Raw genomic sequence first — 23,489 nt, forward strand, 5'->3', positions numbered from 1 at the left:
AACGGGAAAGTGGCAAGCTGCTGGGAAGTTATGTACTGGCTCAAGGTTAGAAGTTTGGTTTTTGTCTATGAACGTTTTTTTTCCCGAAAGAACTTCACCCTCTTCATAACCTTCAGTTGCTCCGCTGTCTTATTTCTCAGATCATGAGACCCCTTTGTTGCTTCCCTTATCTCCCTCCTGAACTTGGATCTCCTGGTCAGCCATTTCAACTCTGACCTCTCTGGCCACAGCAAATCCTACATGCATTTGACCTTCTATTGTTCCAGTCCCCAACCTGGGTCATTCTTATTGTCCTACTTTTTCTCCTCCTGGGATGGAAAGCACGGATGACTGTGAGCCTACTGTGAACTCCCTCACTGCTAATTACTGATGCTTTTATTCATCCCTTGACTATCATAGGAGCACCACCAGCTGCTCTAAACCTTTCCCCACACTGCAGTACCTAACGTACTGCTCTTTCCCTGATGTCTCATCTGCTACATTACATAATGAATTAAATCTCTATTAACAAACTCATCTTGCTTCTATTTTACCCCAAAGCTATATCCTCAGCCACGTCCTCAGCACCAGCTCTAATTCTCACTGGGACTGCACCTACGCACTACCTTCTCAGAGAAGGAGGAATTCCTCTCTTCTAAGCTAACCATTCCCTCTGTGCTTTTGATCCCCAGTATTTCGTCTACTCTGGGACCTGTTTCACCAACCATCTCGTTTGCTGCCTATATTCTTTTCTTTTCCAGCTTCCTTAAACACCAAGACCACCACCAAAAACAAAACCTTGACACAATACTGAATTCTATAGACCCTAATTATCCCTCAATTCTTTCCTTCTCTCCTTCCTTCCACCTTGAAAACCTCAAAAATACTTTTATAATACCATTCTTCCTGTCCTCACTATCCATGTGTCTATTTAAAGTTCTTGAAATCTGGCTTTATCTCCCAATTTGTTGAAAAGTATTCTCTTCAAAGTCAGTGGTGATCTGTTGGTGACCAAATACACATCCCCCTCACTCCAAGCTGTCTCCCCTTTGTCTAATCAGGACAGAAACTGTCCTGACTTCCCAAGATTCTACTCCACCAGTTGCACTTCTCCACTTCTAAAGAAGGCATAAACTCACTTCTTAGCCTTCTTCTCTCTGAGATTTCATTATTAATTACAGCTTTACTCATCACTTCTACGCAGGTAATTCTCAACTCTATACTTTTACTAATTTTTTTTTTTTACAGAAAAGGATTTATTGAGGTTTAATTTACATATAATAAAATGCAAATTCTTAGGTGGTTACTTAGATGAGATCTGATAATTGTATACTCTCTATAACCACCACTCAAAATAATAATAATACTAAACATTTCCCATCACCCAAGATAATTCCCTCTTGCAACCAGTCAATTCTCCCCCACCCCAGAAAGAGTGAAAAGAGACAACCACTTCCCAATTTCTATTACCATGTATTTGCATTGCCTCTTCTAGAACTTCATGTAAATATATCTATATGGTATATTCTCTTTTGTGTCTAGCTTCTTTCACTGGGCATAATGTGTGCAAGATTTGTTCACGTTCATGTGTAAGTAGTTCATTCCTTTCTCCTGCTGTGTTGTCTTCCCTTCTATTGCTATACCACAGTTCGTTTTGGATACGTTCTCCTGTTGATGGACATTTGGGTTGTTCCTGCCTGTGATGAAGCTGTTTCCTATACAAGTGGTTTTACGGATATTTGTTTCCACTTTCCTTAGGTAAATACCTAGGCACTGAATTGCTGGGTAATAGGTGGATGTACATTTAACTTGGTAAGAAGCTGAGAAATAGTTCTCTGAAATGGCTACACCATGTTACACTCCCACCAGCAATGTGTAAGAACACTAGCTCATATCCTCATTAGCATTTAGTATCATCAGTCTTTTAAATTTTAACCATTCTAGTTGATATGTAATGTTACCTGTTGTAGTTTTTAGTTTGTATTTCTCTGTTGACTAACACCGATGAATACTTTTCATGCGTTTATTTGGCCATTTATATATCTCCTTTAGTGAAGTGTCTGGTTCCAGTATTTTGCCCATTGTTAAACTGGGTGGTGCTTTTTTTTTTTTTTTTTTTTTTTAAAGATTTTATTTATTTTTTTGACAGAGAGAGACATAGCGAGAGCAGGAACACAAGCAGGGGGAGTGGGAGAGGAGAAGCAGGCTTCCCGCGGAGCAGGGAGCCCGATGCGGGGCTCGATCCCAGGACTCCGGGATCATGACCTGAGCCGAAGGCAAACGCTTAACGAGTGAGCCACCCAGGCGCCCGGGTGGTGCTTTTTTTATTAATGAATTTAAGTTCTCTTTTGAGTGGTCTCTGCTTTCATATCTTCAACTGCCAACAGGTCGTATCAAACTAAATGTTCTGCTGTTATCTCCAACACCACATTTAAAATCTAATTTGTATTTTTCTAGTTGGGAACCAGAACTCTCTATTGCTGTCAACCACATCACAAATACTCTTTCATCATGTTTGCTTTAAATCCTAACTCTCGACATTTTCCTCTTGACAGTAAGAACTCTTGAGAAGTGGTAGAGTAAATTATTAACAAACGGGCTCTGGGATTGCAAGGTTCAAATTCAGACTCTGCCACTTATTGGCTGTGTGACTTTGGGTAATAGGTATTTACTGAATCTTTCAGTGCCTAACTTCTAAGGCTTTTGTGAGGTTTAAACAAATAAATCATATAAAGTACTTTAAATAGTACACAATAAAAAGGGAATGCTCAATGAATATTGTTATTTTTAGAATTAGAAATGACTTTTGCTTAAAATCTTTTCTCATGACTCCAACAAATAACATCTTAATCTAGGCATTTAGCCTCTTACCTCTAGACAATTAAAACAGTCTATTAAATGGCCTCTTTCCTTCTCCTCTAATTCAAACTACCACATCCCTGCTAGATTTATCTTCCTAAAAAAGTCCTTAAACACATCACCACCTTCTGGTTCTCAGATGCCCACTCCAAGAAATAATCCAAACCCTTCATCCAAACACTCAAGGTCTCTCACAACTGGTCTTTATATACCTCTCTTAACACACATCTCTTAAAGGGGCACCTGGGTGGCTCAGCGTCTGCCTTTAGCTCAGGTCATAATTCTGGAGTCCGGGGATTGAACCCCACGTGGAGCTCCATTATCGGGCTCCCTGAGGCAGGGAGTCTACTTCTCCCTCTCCCTCTGCTTCTCTACCCGGGCTCCCGCCTGCTGGCTCATGCTCTCACTCTCTCGCTCTCAAATAAATTAAAAAAAAAAAAAAAAAAAAAAAAAGATATACTTCTTACATGTAGGACTAGGGAAAGAATCAAGAAGTATTCAAAAGATTATGCCTAAAATGAAAAAGCCAGCAGCAGCAATATAAACATTTTACTTAGGGAAAAGGAGGTAAATCTAATCAGCTAAGAGAAGTGAAAGTGGTTGCCTCTGAGGAAGGGAAATGCGGGTGGGGAGGAGCATGGGAAACTGCTCTTGTTTCTAACAAACCTTGCAGAATTATTTGACTTCTTACATTGGTATATTTTTAACTTTTTTAAAAATAAAAACTTGGAAAAGAAAAATACAGACCAAGAGAGACAGGAAAAAAAAAAAAAGAAAAGAAAAAAGAAAGAAGAAAACTTGATTACTAAGTGGATAGCATAATGTGCGGTTTGGTTGTCCATACCTAAGAATAATCCATAGACTTATGGAAGGAATAGTTGGGCACATCCATTTACTTAGTGGAGCTACCATATTTTCAAATGGAAGAGTTTGGATTTTATCCAAAAAGCAATGGGAGGTAAAGATTACTGAACACGGTAGTAATATAATAAAAAATAATATCTGGAGAAGATTAAATGGGAATTATATCAGAAATGTACTTGCTTGGAAAAGAAATAGGGAGTGGTAAAACATGCAGTCTTCATAATTGAGACATGAAGTGATGAAAACCTAGATCAGGGTGATGACTGTGGAAACAGAAGGATTTAATTTCAAGTCACTTTTTCAAGAACACAGGGTATGCTTTGCTGGCCAACTAAATATGAAACTAAGATTAAAAAAAAAAAAAAGGAACACAACCCCCTTGGACACAAAGTAGGCACTAAAGGAATACTTGTAAAGTGTAATAAAGAGTAATTCCAAGGTTATAAACATAAAAGGTAAATTTTAATGTACAGTTCTTAATACATAGTTCAATGCTGTTTATGTGGTTCTTTTTCATCTAACCCTCCAATTGACTTAAAACATTTTTGGCTCAGATTCACTTAAAATCTTATACATACTTCTCACTACTTGATTAATGTTCCATGGACTGCATTTTTTCACTTCTGTTTTACTTCCTCCTGGGCTTCATGTCAGAAACGGGCTGGCTACCAGACTGTTCTTTGCTTGTACCTATCTGAATCTACAGTTTATTCTGTCTTAACTTCCATATTCACCCTAGATATTTTATGTTAAAAATAAACTACATACATTTAAAAATGCCAAAATTATATTTCAATTTCTAGAAAACAATGTGATCCAAACCTTTAACATCAAAAATCTTGGCAAGAAAGAAAATTTAGAATATTCCATTTTCACAGAAATTACATCTCACAAGTAATAGCCATTTCTAGTTTACTCATGAAACTATAGCTTCAAGCTTTAAAAATATTCCATTGGGTAAAGACTTAAGCTCTTGACGGCACTGCTCTTCTCAACTAACTTCTCTATTTCTAGTCTCCTTTTTTGCAGCAGAAATCCTTATAAGGGTGGTCTATTCTGCCTCTCCATTTTTCTTCTCTTATTTGCTGTTAAAACTCTTCTATGTAGCTTTTGACCCACTCACTCCACCAACACTGCTCTTACCAACTGCCAAATACAATGGTCAACTGTCATTCTTCATCTTTCTTGGTCTATCCATTTGACATAGATGTTCATTCACACCACCCTCCTGAGAACACTTTGCTCACTTGGTTACCAGGACACTGCATTCTCTTGTCTCCTTTGCTGGCTCCTCCTATTTTCTCAAGCTTTTAATGTCTGAGTGCCTTAGGGATAGGACATTGGTCTTTTCCCCAATCATACTTACTCCTAAGATGGTCTCCATCTATCAAGAAATCCTACTGATTCTTCTTTTTCTTTTTTTGAGAGAGTGAATGTGAGTGGGGTGGGGGAGTGGGGGGTTGGGTGGGCAGAGGGAGAAAGAGAATCTTAAGCAGGCTCCACGCCCAACATGGAGCCCTATGCAGGGCTTGATCTCATGACCCTGAGATCAAGACCTGAGCAGAAATCAAGAGTCAGATGCTTAACAACTGAGCCACCCAGGCACCCTCTACTGGTTCTTCTTTCACAACATATTGTGAGTCTGACCACGTAGCACTATGTGCATTGCTACTACCCTGCTGAGCCATCATCATCTCTCACTAGGACTACTGGAACAGTCTCCTACCTAGTCTCTGTTTCCACCTCGCTCACTACAATCTAGTCTCAACACAGCAGCCAGAGTGGTGCTTTTAAAACGTCAAATTAGATGCGATCACTTCTTTGCTCAAACCCCTCTAAACGGTTCCTTTATTTTATTCCAGGTAAGAGCCAAAGTCCTTACAATGGCCTACAAAGTCCCCAAATCTGCCCCACTCCTGCTTGCCATTTGCCTTTCTGACGTCATCTACTATTCTTCCCTGCTCACTCTTGCTCTTCCCTCTTGCTTGCCTCTCTCCAGCCATACTGGCCTCCCTGCTATTCCTTGAATATACCAAGCACACTGCTGCCTCAGGACCCTTGCATTTAGTCTTCCCTCTCCCTGGATGACCCTCTTTCTCCCATATCTATCTGTGTTTTCCACTCTGCTCAAATGTCAGCGCAGCCTTCCCTGACTGCTCTATTTAACATTGCAATCAACTTACCTACTCCCCAACCCCTCCCTTTCTTGTTCTATTTCCGTAACACTTAACTAATATAATCTAATATACTATATAATTCTATAATACCATCTACTATACTATATAATTCACTTAATTTCTTTATGGTCTCTCTGCCCACACCAAAATGTAAGATTCATAACAGGGATTTTTGTCTGTTTTCTTCATTATGCAATTCCTATCATATGGAACAGTATGTAACACATAATTCGTTTTCAATAAAGATTTCTTGAAAACCTGACTAAATTGAATGAACAAGCAAATGTAAGAAAGAACAGGAAAGAGAGAAAAAGGAAAAGAACAGAAGACAGAAAAAAGGAGAAAGGAAAAGAAAGAGAAGAAAAGGAAAGGAAGAAACTTGCCCCAAGCAATGCAACAAGTAATATGGTACAGTCAGCATGGCAGGCCAGATTTGCTTGGCTTCAGCCCATACTATTCCACTGCAGCATCAGTTAAGAAGCTTCTAAACAGGGGCGCCTGGGTGGCTCAGTCGTTAAGCGTCTGCCTTCGGCTCAGGTCATGATCCCAGGGTCCTGGGATCGAGCCCCGCATCGGGCTCTCTGCTTGGCTGGAAGCCTGCTTCTCCCTCTCCCACTCCCCCTGCTTGTGTTCCCTCTCTCGCTGTGTCTCTCTCTGTCAAATAAATAAAATCTTTAAAAAAAAAAAAAAAAAGAAGCTTCTAAACAAGTATCTTAAGAATTGAAATAAGCTCAATAAGCAGTGGCATAAAGAAGGAAAAAAAGGTAAAAAAAGGCAAGGTATCTTTCCAGAGATACAATTAGAAAATGATTAAATCAGAACTATTTATTTAGAATTCAACTTTAAATAATACATTTCTCCAAACTACAGAAGTATACATATTTTTTTAAAATTTTAAAAAGATTTTTGTTTATTTATTTGTCAGAGAGAGAGAGCGAGCACGCACACACAAGTGGGGGGAGGGACAGGCAGAGGGAGAAGCAGGTTTTGCACTGAGCAAGGAGCCTGATGTGGAACTTGATCCCAGAACCCTGGAATCATGACCTGAGCTGAAGGCAGATGCTTAACCAACTAAGCCACTCAGACATCCCCAAATCTTTCTTTTAAAACAGCTAAAATTAAAGATAATTTTTAAAAAATATTTTATTTATTTATTTGACACACAGAGAGAGCACAAGTAGGCAGAGTGGCAGGCAGAGGGAGAGGGAGAAGCAGGCTCCCCGCCATGCAGAGAGCCTGATGCGGAGCTCGATCCCAGGACCCTGGGACCATGACCTGAGCTGAAGGCAGATGCCCAACCGACTAAGCCACCAGGCACCCCAAAATTAAAGATAATTTTGATAGGATTGGAGACTTCTGCTTTCAACCAAGATAGAGTAACAGGGACTGGGTTTACCCTCCCAAAACCATCCCCACAATAAATAAAAGACAAAAATATATGAGACATTGGTTTATAGCACACTGAATATCAGGCAAAAAAGAAGAGTGATCCCTGAGAGGCAGGAAATAAATGAGGTGAGACCCATGAATACCCTCAACTAATACCTTGAGAGAAGGGTGTAGGCCACAGGATATGGAAGGGAGACATAGGCAGAGCCCAGCAGAGTCCCTGAGTTGAGGAATCAGAGCTGAGAGTCTAGGGAGAACAAGCAAAGAAGAGAGAGGTACACACAGTGCAAAGCTTTGATCTGTGAGGGTCCCCCTTGAGCATCCAGAGGAGTACTGACTGGCACGTGTATGTGAGAAAACTATCCGAGGCCAGAAAAAGAACCATCTACGAGGATTAGAATAAACAGTGCCTGGTACCAGGATCACTGCCTGTTCCTACTCACCAGGCTAAAAAAGCCCCAATTTCATGGGGGCATTGGGTAGAGTACTCCAAAGTGGGAAATAATGATACCTAGACTGAGCACTGCTCCAATCATAAAAAGAAGACTTAAATGATATAAACTGTTTCCAAGTAACTTAATTGTGTCCCAGATCAAAGCTCAAGAGGAGGTACAGGAATACAAAAATATGTGGCAACCACTAAGGTAAAACTAACAATGTCTGACATCCACTCAAAGATTAGCAGGCATATAAAGAAGCAGGAAGGGATGCCTGGGTGGCTCAGTTGGTTGAGCGACTGCCTTCGGCTCAGGTCATGATCCTGGAGTCCCTGGATCGAGTCCCGCATGAGGCTCCCTGCTTGGCGGGGAGTCTGCTTCTCCATCTGACCCTCCCCCTTCTCATGTGCTCTCTCTTGTTCTCTCTCTCTCAAATAAATAAATAAAATCTGGGGCGTCTGGGTGGCTCAGTCGTTAAGCGTCTGCCTTCGGCTCAGGTCATGATCCCAGGGCCCTGGGATTGAGTCCCACATCGGGCTCCCTGCTCTGCGGGAAGCCTGCTTCTCCCTCTCCCACTCCCCCTGCTTGTGTTCCTGCTCTCGCTATGTCTCTCTCTGTCAAAAAAATAAATAAAATCTTTAAAAATAAATAAATAAATAAATAAATAAAATCTTAAAAAAAAAAAAAAAGCAGGAAAATCTGACCAAAACTGGGTAGAAACATGAACAGTTCAAAACTGATTCAGCACTGACAGTGCTATACCAGTATTAGGACATGTGGACATTACAAGTTATTAAAACTGTATTCCAGATGTTTAAAAACCTAACTAAAGACATAGTAGATATAGAAAAGAAAAAAAAAAAAGCCTTAATCAAGTTTACAGAGCAGAAATCTGCAATGTCTGAGACTGAGAAGTACACTGGATGAGATTAATGGCAAACTGGACATTGCAGAAGATGCTAGGACTTGAAGACCTACAAATAGCAACTATCCAAAATGAAATACAGGGAGACAAAGGAATTTTTTAAAATGGAAAAAAATATCAGTGAGCTGTAGAACAATTTCAAACAGCCTAATATATGTGTAATTGGAGTCTCTAAAGAAGAGGAGAGAGGGGTGGGCCAGAAAAATTGGTCAAGAAAATAATGGCTGAGAATTTTCTGGATTTGATGGAAGCTGTACATTCACAGATCCAGTAAGAACAGAATCATGAAGAAAACCACAGAAAGGCATATCATAACCAAGTTGTTGAAACCAGTAATAAACAGAAAACTATAAAAGCAGCCACAGAATTGAGCCAAATTACATACAGAGGAATAAAGAAAAAGATGACAGCAGGTTTCTTGTCAGAAATAATGCAAATGGGAATACAGTGGAGCAACATCTTTAAAGTACTGAAAGAAAAAAACCCACATTAGAATTATATACCCAGTACAAATATCTCTCAAAAACAAAGATTTGAGACACACAAAAGCTGAAAGATTTCATCACCAACAGACCTGATTTACAAGAAATGCCAAAGAAAATCCAATGTGCATCTACATACAGGGATGCGGCAATGATATTCCACTAATAAATATGTAAGATTTTAAAAAATTTCGAACTCTCTTTGACTTTTTAAACAAAAGTAACAACACTGTATTTTGTATTTTATTAAATAGGCATAAGTAAAATGTATGACAAGAACATAAAGGCCAGGAGGGGCAAAATAATGGTATATTATTTTAAGACTCATGCTATATGTGAAGTGGTGAACAATTACTTGAAGGTAGACTGTAAGTTAAAGACCTGTACGTGAGTGTTCAGAGCAATTCATGTGTAATAGCCAAAAACCGAAACCATCCCAATTATCTATTAACACATGAATGGATAAACTGAGGTATATTCATATAATAGAAAGCTATTTACAATAAAACTACTTAGTGAAAAAAGATGGTATGTTGATACAACAAAATGGATAAATCATAAAATAATTATATACTGTATGACCATATTTATATAAAACTCCACAAGACACAAACTCATCTACAGTGACAGAAAACAGATCAGTAGTTGCTCGGTCCTGAGGTGGGGCAAGAGAGATAAAAAGGGGCACAAAGGAACTTCTGGAAATTATGGATATCTTGACTGTGGTAATGGTTTCATGTGTGTCTGCGTGTGTGTGTGTGAAAATGTATTACGTTGTACACATTAAATATGTGCACTTTACTGTATATGGATAATTCCTCACTAAGGCTGTTTTAAAACCATTTGGGATTTAAATGTGCAGGTTAAAAACCAAAAAGTGTTAGACTACCTAGTGTTCTGGCTCTACAAGAATAAAAATAAAAGAGATGAAAACTAGAACAAAATATTTGTAATATTTTTAAGGGTTAGAATGGATCACAGAAACCAATTAATCAAAATATTTCCTTACTAGAGATAAAGGAACTAGGTCCCAGAGGGCTGCAGGGACTTGCCCGGGGTCGCACAGCTACGGTCAGTAGCTTACTAAACTGTATGAGCCACAACGGCAGCAGGGAACAGGTTATTCAGGTCATCATTACATCCTCTAAACCTACAGCAAAGCCTGGGAACTCAGTAAGTATTTGTCGACTGATGTTTCCCCTGGAAGGAAAGGTACAAAATGAAGATAAAAGGAAAGAAAATCCCCCTTGCAATATGACTGCAAGTTTTTTCCTGTCTGTAATTCTCCCATCTCTCTCACACAGATGAGGGAATTAAGCAATAGCTTTAATACATAAACATCATGAATACAAGAGAATAAATTATATTCCTTATCTTTGTTTCACTGAATATTTTATTATATTCTCATGCTTAAAAAGTTCTAGTTCAAGTTGCCAACTCTTAAACAAGCAGGAAAGTCAATAGGAATACTCCATTCATGAAGATTAGTGACATTTTCAAATTAAAAACAAATTTAAAGAATAGTGAAATACTTACCAAAAATTTCTCCATTTTTGGCATATTCTGTCACAAGGTATAACATATTTTTGGTCTCCATTACCTATTGATAAAAAATTCCGTATTAGTCTGACAGGAAAGGATTGCAATTCTATTCTACTGAAACTCAACATTCTATGGAGTTACTAAATAAAACTACTAATAAAAGTATCAAATTTATGAATAATTCAGAAGGCAGCTAAGTTTACAAGAATGACAATATCCTTCTGCTAATGATCTGTGAGAACTCTAGATGCTCGCTTTTCCAAGCGTGGTCCATGGACCGGCAGCAGCAGCAGCACTGTGCGGGCAAATGTTAGAAATGCAGACTCTCAGGCCCCACCCCGGACCTACTGACATAGAATTTCTATTTTAACAAAAATGTGATTGTTATGTACATTCAAGTTAAAAGAATACGAATACAGGTAACAGGGATTTTGAAGATCAACTTTCTACCACCTTCTCACGGACTTTTCTAGCCCTGTGCTATAGGTAGACTTTGATTAAGAATAATAGAGATAAATAAAATAAAGCTCGGTTTATCAGGCCTGTAGCCTGGATCATCTGGCACAATAGGATATTCCTCCTACTGTACTGTGATATTGTTACAAACTACTGTTATTTTGAAATCACTATTCAAAAGCTTCTTCATAACTCCACTGCTATACATTTTTATTCGTTTTTCTAGGTTCGGAAAGGAAGCACGTCAGTGTCACAAATGGGATATTTCAACCTATACTGAACCAAAAGAAAATGAATTTATAAGTACAAAATGAGTGAATTTTAGATTCTCTGTAACACCATCCTTTTATGTACTGGCACATGATAACAATGAAAATTCAACCGTTATCTACTAAAAGGCTGGAAATTGATTTTGCCCTAACATGTCGGTTTAGGACTATTCCCAATCAGGCCAGAAAACTAAGAACTACGTACAACTGGAGTCTAAATAAGATAAATAGTAAGTCAATTTAACTGCTTATTTAGCTCAAAAATAAAGATGGAATTCTGTGAATCCTGGTAGTTTTAATCTTAGTTTGGTTTATGGTTCATCAGACTTCTAAGGATGTGGATAGTTTCTTATAAGTATCCTCTTTAGGGAAAAGAAAAAAAAGCTTAAAAGGAGAAATACTCTGATACAAATATCACCAAAGAAGCCTTCTGCAGTTTTAGAACTGTTTTGAGTGGCACACCGTGGTCTCTCACTCTGACGGTAATACTAATGGTCTCCAATGGTCTCCACACCTTTTTAATTGCAAATCTCTATCAGTAACAAGTGGTTTAGCCAAATGTGTATTACACATTCATGTACATGTATATAAACATGCGTATGTTTATGTGAATAGAAGCAGCACAAATTACATACTCATGTCACTGTACAAACACATTATATACATTATAGAATGCACACAAGTAGATATAAAAAATAAGCATAGAAGTTCTAATATTTTCTTATTATGCCCAAGAGACACTTGTGCTAACCCATGTGAGTGCACATAGCAGTGTGCTAGTAATAGCCCTCTGTGGGGAAAAAAAAAAAAGGCCCTAACTTGTAAACAGCTTTCGATGGTGTAAATACTCCCACCATAGCTGATTTTGAGCTACTAACATGTTATTAGTTGGTTTGCAAAACATCTGAAAATTTAACAATCAGTTCTTACAAGCCAGTACAGGCCGAGTCCAGCATACCACTGGGTGTACACATCACACTATGGAGATTAAAGTCATAGGCTAGCATACTGTAACATTTTAGTTTAAAAATAGTTTTCCAATAGGGGTGCTTGGTGGCTCAGTGCTGGACTCTTGATTTTGGCTCAGGTCATGATTGGTGCTGGGCATGGAGCCTGCTTAAGATTCTCTCTCTCCCTCTCCCCCCGCCTTCTCTCTCTCTCTCACCCTCCTCCCCTCTAAAAAAATAGTTTTCTAATATAAAAATTCTACATATTAATGAATAGAAGTGTTAAAAAAGTTTCATATTACATTATCATTCCTCAATATGAATTACTCTTTAAAAATCAGAGATTTTTTTTTTGAACTCTACAAAAAAAAACTATACAAAAAATACAAAAGTGTATGCCAAAGGACAGCAATTGCTATCCTTTGGAACTGTTAAAATAACTGATAATTATTTTAAACACATTTAAATGTAGCATATATCTTAGAGACCCACAGAATAAGACCATCTCACTCCTTAAGATGAGAGATCTTTTTTTTTTAGGGTTTATTTATTTATTTTAGAGAGAGAGAGAGTGCATGTGTGGGTGGGGGGAGGGGTAAAGGGAGAGGGCAAGAGAATCCCAAGCAGACTCTGCACTGAGCTGGCCATGGAGCTGGATCCCACAACCCCGAAGATCAAGACCTGAGCTGAAACCAAGAGTCAGACACTTAACCGACTGAGCTACCCAGGCACCCCAGAGAATATCTTCCTTTTAAAAAATATAGTTTACACTTGAAATGGGTACAATTTATTTTATAAAAATTATATCTCAGTAAAGTTAATTTTTTAAAAAATGACTCTTTTATCTGACAAAATAACCCAAACAAAATATAAGGTTTGGCTCTAAGTATTCCCAAGTATGCCGCTAAGTAATATACTATTTTAACCTTTGTATTTCATAAAACATTAACAGTGTATTTTTTTAATTAAGCAAAACTGCCATATCCTCATTTATGGTACCACCACTGAAAGTCAACAGGCTTGAGTATCATAAATACACAACTACAAACTTTTTAATTAAATAAATAACTTACAGTGTGAGAGATAACTTAAAATTAAGCTACTAGTTTTTTATTTCCTAATTTTTACTTAAATATAGAAAATGGGTACTCAGTTTAATAAAACCCATATAATTATTCCTTTTTTTATGGACTAAAAAAACTAACATAAAAGAGAAAGATGATACAAAAGAGAAAACAGGATGTGAGAAGCATGGAGAGGAATAAGGTTACATCCTACCTGATAAAGTTTGATGATGTGAGGGTGGTCTAACATTTTCATTATTTGTACTTCTCGGTAGATTTTCTCAAGGTTCACTGCATCCAGCTGAGATTTATCTATTATTTTTATCGCCACCTGTGTCCCGGACACAAATAAATACAATTAGTATATGATGGTTAACATTTTCCAGTTAAGAATCTTTTGAATACAGGGCACCTGATACTTTGCCTGTAAGTTCCTAGGACAACAAAAATACTTGAAATTCAATGCTCATTCATTCAACAAGTTATTTCTTAAACATCTACCACATGACGCACTGTGGTGATTTTGTTTAGGAGTTATCTTCAGTGTGCTAAGAAGAACCCTGCAGAGTTACTTTAATAAAACATTATTTCTCTTTTAATATAACTGTAATGTTTTACTCCACTTATAAACTGAAGAAATAGGGGCGCCTGGGTGGCTCAGTGGGTTAAGCATCTGCCTTCAGCTCAGGTCATGATCCCAGGGTCCTGGGATCGAGCCCCACATCGGGCTCCTGGCTCAGAGAGGAGCCTGCTTCCCCCTCTCCCTCTGCCTCTCTCCCTGCTCATGCTTTCTCTCTCTCTCTCTATCTCTGTGTCTCAAATGAATAAATAAAATCTTAAAAAAAAAAAAAACTGAAGAAATAAAAGCTCATCAGCTTCAACCAGTTATCAGCCTGTTGCAAAGTACCTGTAAATAAATGATCAGCCAAGTAGAAGGCAGGTTCTGCTGTACTGAAATACAGCTTTTCTAGAAAAGCAAGTGATAGATTCCAAAGAATATAGATATAGCTTTCTGGGGGAGGTAGGGAGGCTAAATATAAAGTGTTAAAATCTATTTATATGAAAGATACCAGCTGGATTAAACTTTATTTTGTAAAAGTTCTAATTTACTCATTTATTGAGAGAGAGCACGCACACACAAATGGGAGGAGGGGCAAAGGGAGAGGGAGAAGCACGATCCCCGCTGAGCAGGGAGCCCAACGTGGGGCTCAATCCCAGAACCCTGGGATCATGACCTGAGCCAAAGGGAGACGCTTAACCGACTGAGTCACCCAGGTGCCCCTAAACTTTATTTTAAAAATCAAAGTGCAAAAACTCATCTGTTAGTAACTACACTAGCTTTTGACCTCCTTAAAAGAATCTGATTTTTAAGAATGTGGCCTCTTCCTATCATAACTAGATAGGAACCCAAACCACTCCAAGGTTAACAATTTGAAGGAACTGCATTTGAAGGTGAATAACTAGGTAGTTAAGAATCATGTAGCTTTTTCTATGCAATCAAAAAAGAACTTATTTTTTTAGAAACTGTAGCTATTTGGTTAGGAAATAAGTCTTTCTGATTTAACTAAAATTTTCAGATCACTGGGAACCACTCAAACTTGATTATAACAAGTTCTGAAGAAACTCTAAAATGTACTTCACAGTCTACCAAAAAGTATTCTGGAAGGCAGCTATGCTCACCACTATACCACCAACGCTGCTACCAAAAAGTATTCTGAACATAACTCAGTTTTATGTTGTTTCAAGATAATTATTACCAATTATTGTATGTGCTATATATAATAGTTCTATACTTCTAAAAGGTATCCAAGGATATAGGACTCAGCTTATCAATTCACTTAATTTCTTCAGGTTCCTGGTTATATAGTTTTTTCTTCTTTCCTATGGCTGCTTTGTCCTTTGCTGTTACCTCTTAAAGCTCTACTATAAGGTTTATTTCTTACCAATATCTATTTCTAATTTGTTATCCACAGCTTATTTCCTGATTTGAATTAACTGTAACCCAGAGAAGAACTCAAGTTCCCAGGGGAAATCAGATTACTAAATATAATGCATAAAATTAAATTTACTACCTAAGAAGAAAGGGGGGTAGTTCCTTCTCTAGACAGTAAAGTGCATAGGTTTTGTGATATTTTCATTATGTTTGGTGGTGTATTATTTCCATAATCAAAATATCCTAGAAAGTAAAGGGTGCTAAACTTTGCTAGATAAGGACACTAATCAATATTGTACTTGATATTAAGGACATTATTGGACCACCCCAATATTTATTTAAATTTAAATAGATTTTTAAAAAAGATTTTATTTATTTGTCAGAGAGAGAGAGAGAGAGCACAAGCAAGAGGAGTGGAAGGCAGAGGGAGAAGCAGGCTCCCTGCTCAGCAGGGAGCCCGATGTGGGACTCAAACCCAGGATCCTGGGATCATGGCCTGAGCCAAAGGCAGCTGCTTAACCAACTGAGCCACTCAGGCATCCCTAAATTTAAACAGATTTAAAGCAACCCCCTCCTCCTCAATTTTATGATATAGTTTATTAGTTACTTTAGGTAAAAGCTACCAGATAAAAGGATAAGTGTATACTTTAATTTCCCCAATATTCCTTAGGAAGGTAATATGGAGTTTCACAGACATGCTTATTTTGAAGAAAATGTCTTGCCCTCCAATTGCTGGAGCATGTCTAGATATCCCCCTCACCAAAAAAAACCTTTTATAATGAAATGGGTCAGAACCTGTTAATAAAAAGAATATCTTGATTATCATATCTTTAACACTATAATGTTAAAGAAAAACTTTAGACACTAAATTCCAATTAAAGCAAGGTATTACCAAGAGATACCTCATACTCTTTTTTAAAACCCTGGCCTCAAACAATGAAAAACTGAAAAATACATAAATTATCTAAATAAACCTTAGTAACTCATAAATCTCATTATTCAACTTTTCTCAACCAAAAAATTCTCAAATGACAAAATCGAATTCTCTTCAGTTTTATCTTATAAATATATGAACCACACGTGTACCTACTTACATCTTTACCCTGTTATCCCTTGCTTGTAAGGCTTGTAAAGATTATGAAAAAGTAAAGCACTAAATAAAAAGCAGAGCATGTGTTAGCATGCTCCTTTTAATAGTTAGGGCTTTTATTAATGTGGATGTATCACATTGCCTGATTTGCAGATGTGGAACCACCCTTGCAGCCCAGGAATAAATCTCACTTGGTGGTGGTGAATAATCCTTTTAGTGTACTGTTGGATCCTATTAGCTAGTATCTTGGTGAGAATTTTTGCATCCATGTTCATCAAAATACCATTAACATTTTTCACAGAGCTGGAGCAAACAATCCTAAAATTTGTATGGAATGAGAAAAGACCCCGAATAGCCAAAGTAACGTTGAAAAAGAAAACCAAAGCTAGAAGCATCACAATTTCGGACTTCAAACTGTATTACAAAGCTGTACTCATCAAGACAGTATGGTACTGGCACAAAAACAGACACACAGATCAATGGAACAGAATAGAGAGCCCAGAAATGGACCCTCAACTCTATGGTCAACTCATCTTTGACAAAGCAGGAAAGAATATCCAATGGAAAAAACAGTCTTTTCAAGAAATGGTGCTGGGAAAACTGGACAGTACATGCAGGAGAATGAAACTGGACCACTTTCTTACACCACACACAAAAATAAATTCAAAATGGATGAAAGACCGCTTTCTTTCTTTCTTTTTCTGTCATAAAAGCACTTGGATTCGGTTCTCCCTGCGTTACAAGCCGTTGGGTGGGCAGTGGAATGTGCCGCGCTCCCGTCACAACAGTGAGCCTGTATTTGTGGTTATCAAAATATACCTCTCCATCACCTTTATAAAAACAAACAAACAAACCATGTTTGGGTGCCTGGGTGGCTCAGTCGTTCAGCGTCTGCCTTCGGCTCAGGTCATGATCCCAGGGTCCTGGGATCGAGCCCCGCATTGGGCTCCGTGTTCATTGGGGAACCTTCTTTTCCCTCTGTCCCTTCCCCTGCTTGTGTTCCCTCTCTCGCTGTGTCTCTCTCTGTCAAATAAATAAAATCTTAAAAAAATAAATAAAAATAAAATTTATGAAATAAAAAAAAAAAATGGATGAAAGACCTAAATGTGAGACAGGAATCCATGAAATCCTAGAGAAGAACACAGGCAGCAACCTTTTTGACCTCGGCCGCAGCAATTTCTTGCTAGACGTGTCTCCAAAGGCAAGGGAAACAAAAGCAAAAAATGAACTATTGGGACTTCATCAAGATAAAAAGCTTTTGCACAGCAAGGAAACCATCAACAAAACTAACAGGCAACCTACGGAATGGGAGAAGATATTTGCAAATGTCTTATCAGATAAAGGGTTAGTCCAAAATCTGTAATCTATCAAACTCAACACCTAAAGAACAAAAAATCCAGGCAAGAAATGGGCAGAAGACATGAACAGCCATTTCTCCAAAGACATATAAATAGGCCAAGAGACACATGAAAAAATGCTCAACATCACTTGGCATCAGGGAAATACAAATCAAAACCATCATGAGATACCACCTCACACCTGTCAAAATGGCTAAAATTAACAACTCAGGAAACAACAGATGTTGTTGGCAAGGATGTAGAGAAAGGGGAACCCTCTTACACTGGTGCAGCCACTCTGGAAAACAGTACGGAGGTTCCTCAAAAAGTTACAAATAGAGCTACTCTATGACCCAGCATTTGCACTACTAGGTATTTATCCAAAGGATACAAACATAGTGATTTGAAGGGGCAGCTATACCCCAATGTTTATAGCAGCAATGTCCACAACAGCCCAACTAAGAAAAGAGCCCAGATGTCCATCAACAGATGAATGGCTAAAGATGTGGTGTGTGTGTACACACACACACACACACACACAGGAATATTACTCAGCCATGAATAAGAATGAAATCTCGCCATTTGCAACAATATGGATAGAACTAGAAGGTATTAGGTTAAGTGAAATAAGTCAGAGAAAGACAAATACCGTATGATTTCACTGATATGTGGAATTTAAGAAATAAAACAGATAAGCATAGGGGAAGGGAAGGAAAAATAAGATGAAAACTGAGAGAGGCAAACTGTAAGAGACACTGAACTCTAGGAAACAGGGTTGCTGGAGGGGAGATGGGTGGGGGGAAGGGATAAGTGGTGATGGCATTAAGGAGGGAGGGCTCTTGATGTAAGGAGCACTGGGTGTTCTATGCAACTAATGAATCACTAAATTCTACTTCTGAAAATAATAAAAAAAGAATAAAAAATAAATTGTTAAAGCTTGAAAAAAAAATAGGGCTTGTCTAACTGCTATGAACAAGTAGACCACAAAATGTATAGTGATTCAAATAGAACAGAAGTTTATTTTTTGCTCATGTAGCAGAATGGGATGGGTGAAGATGCCTCCATGCAGACATATGAGGTTTAAGGACGTTTTACTACTTTTCCAGCCTGACAGGAGAAGAAAACTTGGAGGAGCCCTCACAAGAGGTTTTTTGTTTTTTTTTTAAGATTATTTATTTATTTATTTATTTGAAAGAGAGAGAATGAGAGAGAGAGAGCACATGAGAGGGGGGAGGGTCAGAGGGAGAAGCAGACTCCCCGCCGAGCAGGGAGCCCGATGCGGAACTCGATCCCGGGACTCCAGGATCATGACCCGAGCTGAAGGCAGTCGCTTAACCAACTGAGCCACCCAGGCGCCCCCTCACAAGAGGTTTTTACAGACTAGCCCTGAAGTGGCACATATTATTTCTGTTCACTCCATTAGTTAGAACTCAGTCACATAACCATATCTAAATGCAAGAAGCCCAGAGACAGTCCAATGATAGGTCCAGGAAGAAGAGGAAACAATGGACTTTTGGTGTTCGGCTAGCAGTCTCTGGCATATTCTTCCAGGTAATTTCTTAACAATGGGACTCATTACCAAGTACGTCCCAGAAATATAATGATGATGATGACTTTCACAACTGCACAGTACTTTTTAATTTCCCAAGATACTTTAACATATTTTATCTCATTTATTTCTCAACTTTGTGAAGTAAATGGAACAAGCAGAGCTATCCATGAGTTGATGAAACTGAGGTTCCAAAGATGTTACATAATCTACAAAAGGTCCTACAGCTCAAGTGAATTAATGGGAAAAACCGCAGGCCTTCAAACTCCAAGTTCAATCTTCCTACTTTTTCAAAGAGCCTTGCTGAGCACCTGTTGTGTGCCCGGAATTATGCTCAGGATACAAAAATGAACAAGATCTGATTCCTACCTTCAAGGAAGTTAACAGATCTGTGAGAACAAAGAGAACACATTTTGGAAAACAAATTTTATCAGCGAGAAAAATCTGCACTGGGGGATTTTCCTGATGTGTATGAGAGTTCCAACATACAAAAGGTTTGTGTTCCAACATTTTAAAGGTAACTATGAACTTAGATTTCTGGGAGTTTACTCTCTGCATCCCTTTTTTTCCTTAGTTATGAACACAGTACTAAGGACAAGATCTGCATGGTCACAACAAAGTCAAGCAAGGGACTCTGAAAATTGAAGGATTCCTTTCTCTCTGTTATTCGTCTGAATTATTCAACTCTCCAATTCCTACATATACATGCAGTATCTTTAAAAAAAAAAAACAAAACCTTTAGTTAGTTTATGTAGAGACAGAAAAATTTATATTCCTTCAGCTAGGGGATAAAAGGAAGGTTTCCTATACAACTTTGGAGGCCATACATAAACTAGAATGACTGCTGCCAAACTAAATCTCATGTAAAAGTAGCAACAGTGAATATTCAACCTCAGAAATAGGAAAAAGTGAATTAAAAATAATAAAATAATATTATGTAGATTTATCAAGAAATACCCTTTCCTCTTATATTTACAAAGAGTAAAAGATAAACACCCTTGTGGGCTAAGGTTCAACAAGATGGCCACTTTTATATATTGCTGGTATGACTATAAAATAGGTTATAATTTTTCTGAAAGGTATTTTGGCAATTTTTATCAAGAATCTTAAAAATCATCCATCCCGGGGTCCCCGGCTGACTCAGGTCGGTAAAGCATGTGACTCCTGATCTTGGGATTGTGAGTTTGAGCCCCACACTGGGTGTAGAAATTATTTAAAAATAAAAATCTCAAAAAAAAAATTAGGCTAAAAAATAGTCATCCATCCTGAGGGAGTTCTGGGAAGATGGTAGAGTAGAAGTATCCTGAGCTTACCTTGTCCCATGTATACACCAAGATAACAGCCACATCAGTGCAACTAACTCTGAAAACAACCCAAAGACTGGCAGAAAAATCAGTCAAGGGATTCACAAAATAGAAGGATGTAAAGTAGGCCATCACCTACATAAAATGTGTGTGGGGTGGGTAGAGAGTAAAAATTTAGTGCTTTTAGAAAGGGTTCAGAGTTAAGCAACCATCAACTTAATATAGACTGCTATATGCATAAGATGTTATATATGAATCTAATAACCATAAATCAAAAACCTATAACGGATACATAAAATATAATGAGAAAGGAATCCAAGCATAATACTAAAGAAACCACAGGGAAGAAAGCAAGACAAGAAGAAAGGAACAGAGAACTAAGAAAAACAACTGTAAAACAAGTAACAAAGGGCAATAAGTACCTACCTATTGATAATTACTTTAAATGTAAACAGACTATTACCCCAATCAAAAGGCACAGGGTGACTGAAAGGATAAAAGAGCAAGACCCATCTATATGCTGCTTACCAGAGATTCCCTTCGGACCTAAAAACACATTCAGATTGAAAGTGAAGGGATGGAAAAAACATTTAACATGCAAAGAGAAGCAAAAAGAAAGCTGGGGTAGCAATACTTACATTGGACAAAACAGACTTTACAATACAGATTAACAAGAGACAAAGAAGGACACTACATAATCATAAAGGGACCAATCCAACAATAAGATACAATAGTAAATATTTATGCATCAAATATGGCAGCAGCCAAATACATAAAGCAACTATTAACAGACATAAAGAAATCAATAGTAATACAATAATAGTAAGAGACTTTAAGACACACATCAATGGATAGATTATCCAAACAGAAATTCAACAAGGAAACAGCGGCTTTAAATGACACATTGGACCAGATGGATCTAACAGATACATTCAGAACATGTCATCTAAAAACAGTGGAATACACATTTTTTTTCAATTTCACATGGAACGTTCTCCAGAATAGATCACATGTTGAGCCACAAAATAAGTCTCAACAAATTAAAAAAGACTGAAATCATATCATGCATCTTTTCCAACCACATCGGTATGAAACTAGAAATCACACCAAGAAAAAATCTGGAAAGAACACAAATACATGGAGGCTAAATAAATTGCTACTGATAACAATAAATGGGTCCAACAACACATCAAAGAGGAAATCAAAAAATACATGGAGACAAATGAAAATGAAAACACAATGGTCTGAAATCTTTCAGATGCAGGAAAAGCTGTCCTAAGAGGGAAGATTATAGCAATACAGGCCTACCTCAGGAGGCAAGAAAAATCTCAAACAACCTAACCTTATACCTAAAGGAGCTAGAAAAGGCACAAAGCCCAAAGCCAAATAATAACAATAATAATAATAATAATAATAATAATAATAATAATAAAGATTAGAGCATAAATAAATGAAACAAGGACTATAAAAACAATAGAAAGGATAAATGAAACCAGGAGCTGGTTCTTTGAAAAGATCAACAAAACTGATAAACCCTTAGCCAGACTTAAGAAAAAAAAAGGTGAGAGAGACAGCTCAAATAAATAAAATCAGAATTGAAGGAGGAGAAATAACAACCATCACCAGAGAAATACAAAGAATTATAAGAGATTATTATAAAAAGTTTTTTGCCAACAAATTAGATAATCTAGAAGAAATGGATAAATTCCTAGAAAAATATAACCTTCCAAAACTGAATCAAGAAGAAAGAGAATGTTTAATAGACTGATTACTAGCAATGAAATTCAATCAGTAAAAAAAAAACAAAAAACAAAAAACAAGACTCCCAACAAACAACAGTCCAGGACCAGATGGCTTCACAGGTAAATTCTACCAAACATGTAAAGAGTTAATACCTATTATTTCTCAAACTATTCCAAAAAAATAGAATAGGAAGGAAAACTTCCAAATTCATTCTAAGAGGCAGCATTACCCTGATACCAATACCAGATAAAGACACTACAAAACAAAACAAAACAAAACAAACAAAAAAACAGCCTACAAAAACTACAGGCCAATATCTCTGCTGAACACAGATGTAAAAATATTCAATGAAATATGAGCAAATCAAATTAAACAATACATTAAAAAATTATTCACCATAATTAACTGGGATTTATTCTAGGGATGCAAAGGTGGTTCAATATTCATCAATCAACATGATACATTACATTAACAAGAGAATGGATAAAAACCATATCATCATCTCAATAGATGCAGAAAAAGCATCTGGCAAAGTATAACATCCATTCATGATAAAAACTCGCAACAAAACAGGTTTAGAGAGAACTACTTCAACATATTAAAGGCCATATATGACAAACCCACAGCTAACATCATACCCAATGATGAAAAACCAGGAGCTCTTCTTCTAAGATCAGGAACAGGACAAGCATGTCCACTCTCACCACTTTTATTCAACACAGTACTGGAAGTTCTAGCCACAGCAATCAGACACAAAATAAAAGGCATCCAAATTGGTAAGAAGTAAAACTTTACTATTTGTACATGACATACATTATACAGAAAACTCTAAAGACTTCACTAAAAAAATTCAGTAAAGTTCAGTAAAGTCATAGGATATGAAATTAATATGCAGAAAACTAATGCATTTCTATACACTAATAATGAAAGAGAAGCAGAAATTAGGAAAACAATCCCACTTACAACTGTATCAAAAAGAATAAGCTACCTAGGAATAAACTTAACCATGGAGGTGAAAGACCTGTACTCCCAAAACTATAAAACACCCATGAAAAACTGAAGACAATATAAACAAATGGAAAGATATTCCATGCTCACAGATCGAAGAATCAATGTTGTTAAAATGTCTACACTACACTACCC

At 37.4% G+C, this 23,489-nt stretch overlaps 1 protein-coding gene and 1 long non-coding RNA gene across 4 annotated transcripts in view; both read right to left on the reverse strand.

The window, feature by feature from the left end:
* Window positions 1-23,489, reverse strand: part of SIK2 (salt inducible kinase 2) — a 127,246-nt gene that overhangs the window by 93,569 nt on the left and 10,188 nt on the right. For all 3 annotated transcript variants that reach the window (XM_081799487.1, XM_006739201.3, XM_031034405.2), the window contains exons 2-3: window positions 13,605-13,721; window positions 10,649-10,712 (exon numbers count right to left, since the gene is read on the reverse strand). In XM_081799487.1, coding sequence (XP_081655613.1) covers window positions 10,649-10,712; window positions 13,605-13,721 — 181 coding nt within the window. The remainder of the gene's footprint in view (window positions 1-10,648; window positions 10,713-13,604; window positions 13,722-23,489) is intronic.
* LOC145716315 (uncharacterized) lies at window positions 13,800-17,089 on the reverse strand. The gene is made up of 2 exons (XR_014138927.1): window positions 15,116-17,089; window positions 13,800-15,060 (listed from the first exon to the last, which is right to left on the reverse strand). It is a non-coding gene; the product is annotated as an uncharacterized LOC145716315 (long non-coding RNA).

This window comes from Leptonychotes weddellii, chromosome 11 (genome assembly GCF_054177405.1).
Source record: "Leptonychotes weddellii isolate Sample4059 chromosome 11, ASM5417740v2, whole genome shotgun sequence".
Classification (NCBI taxonomy): Eukaryota; Metazoa; Chordata; class Mammalia; order Carnivora; family Phocidae; genus Leptonychotes; species Leptonychotes weddellii.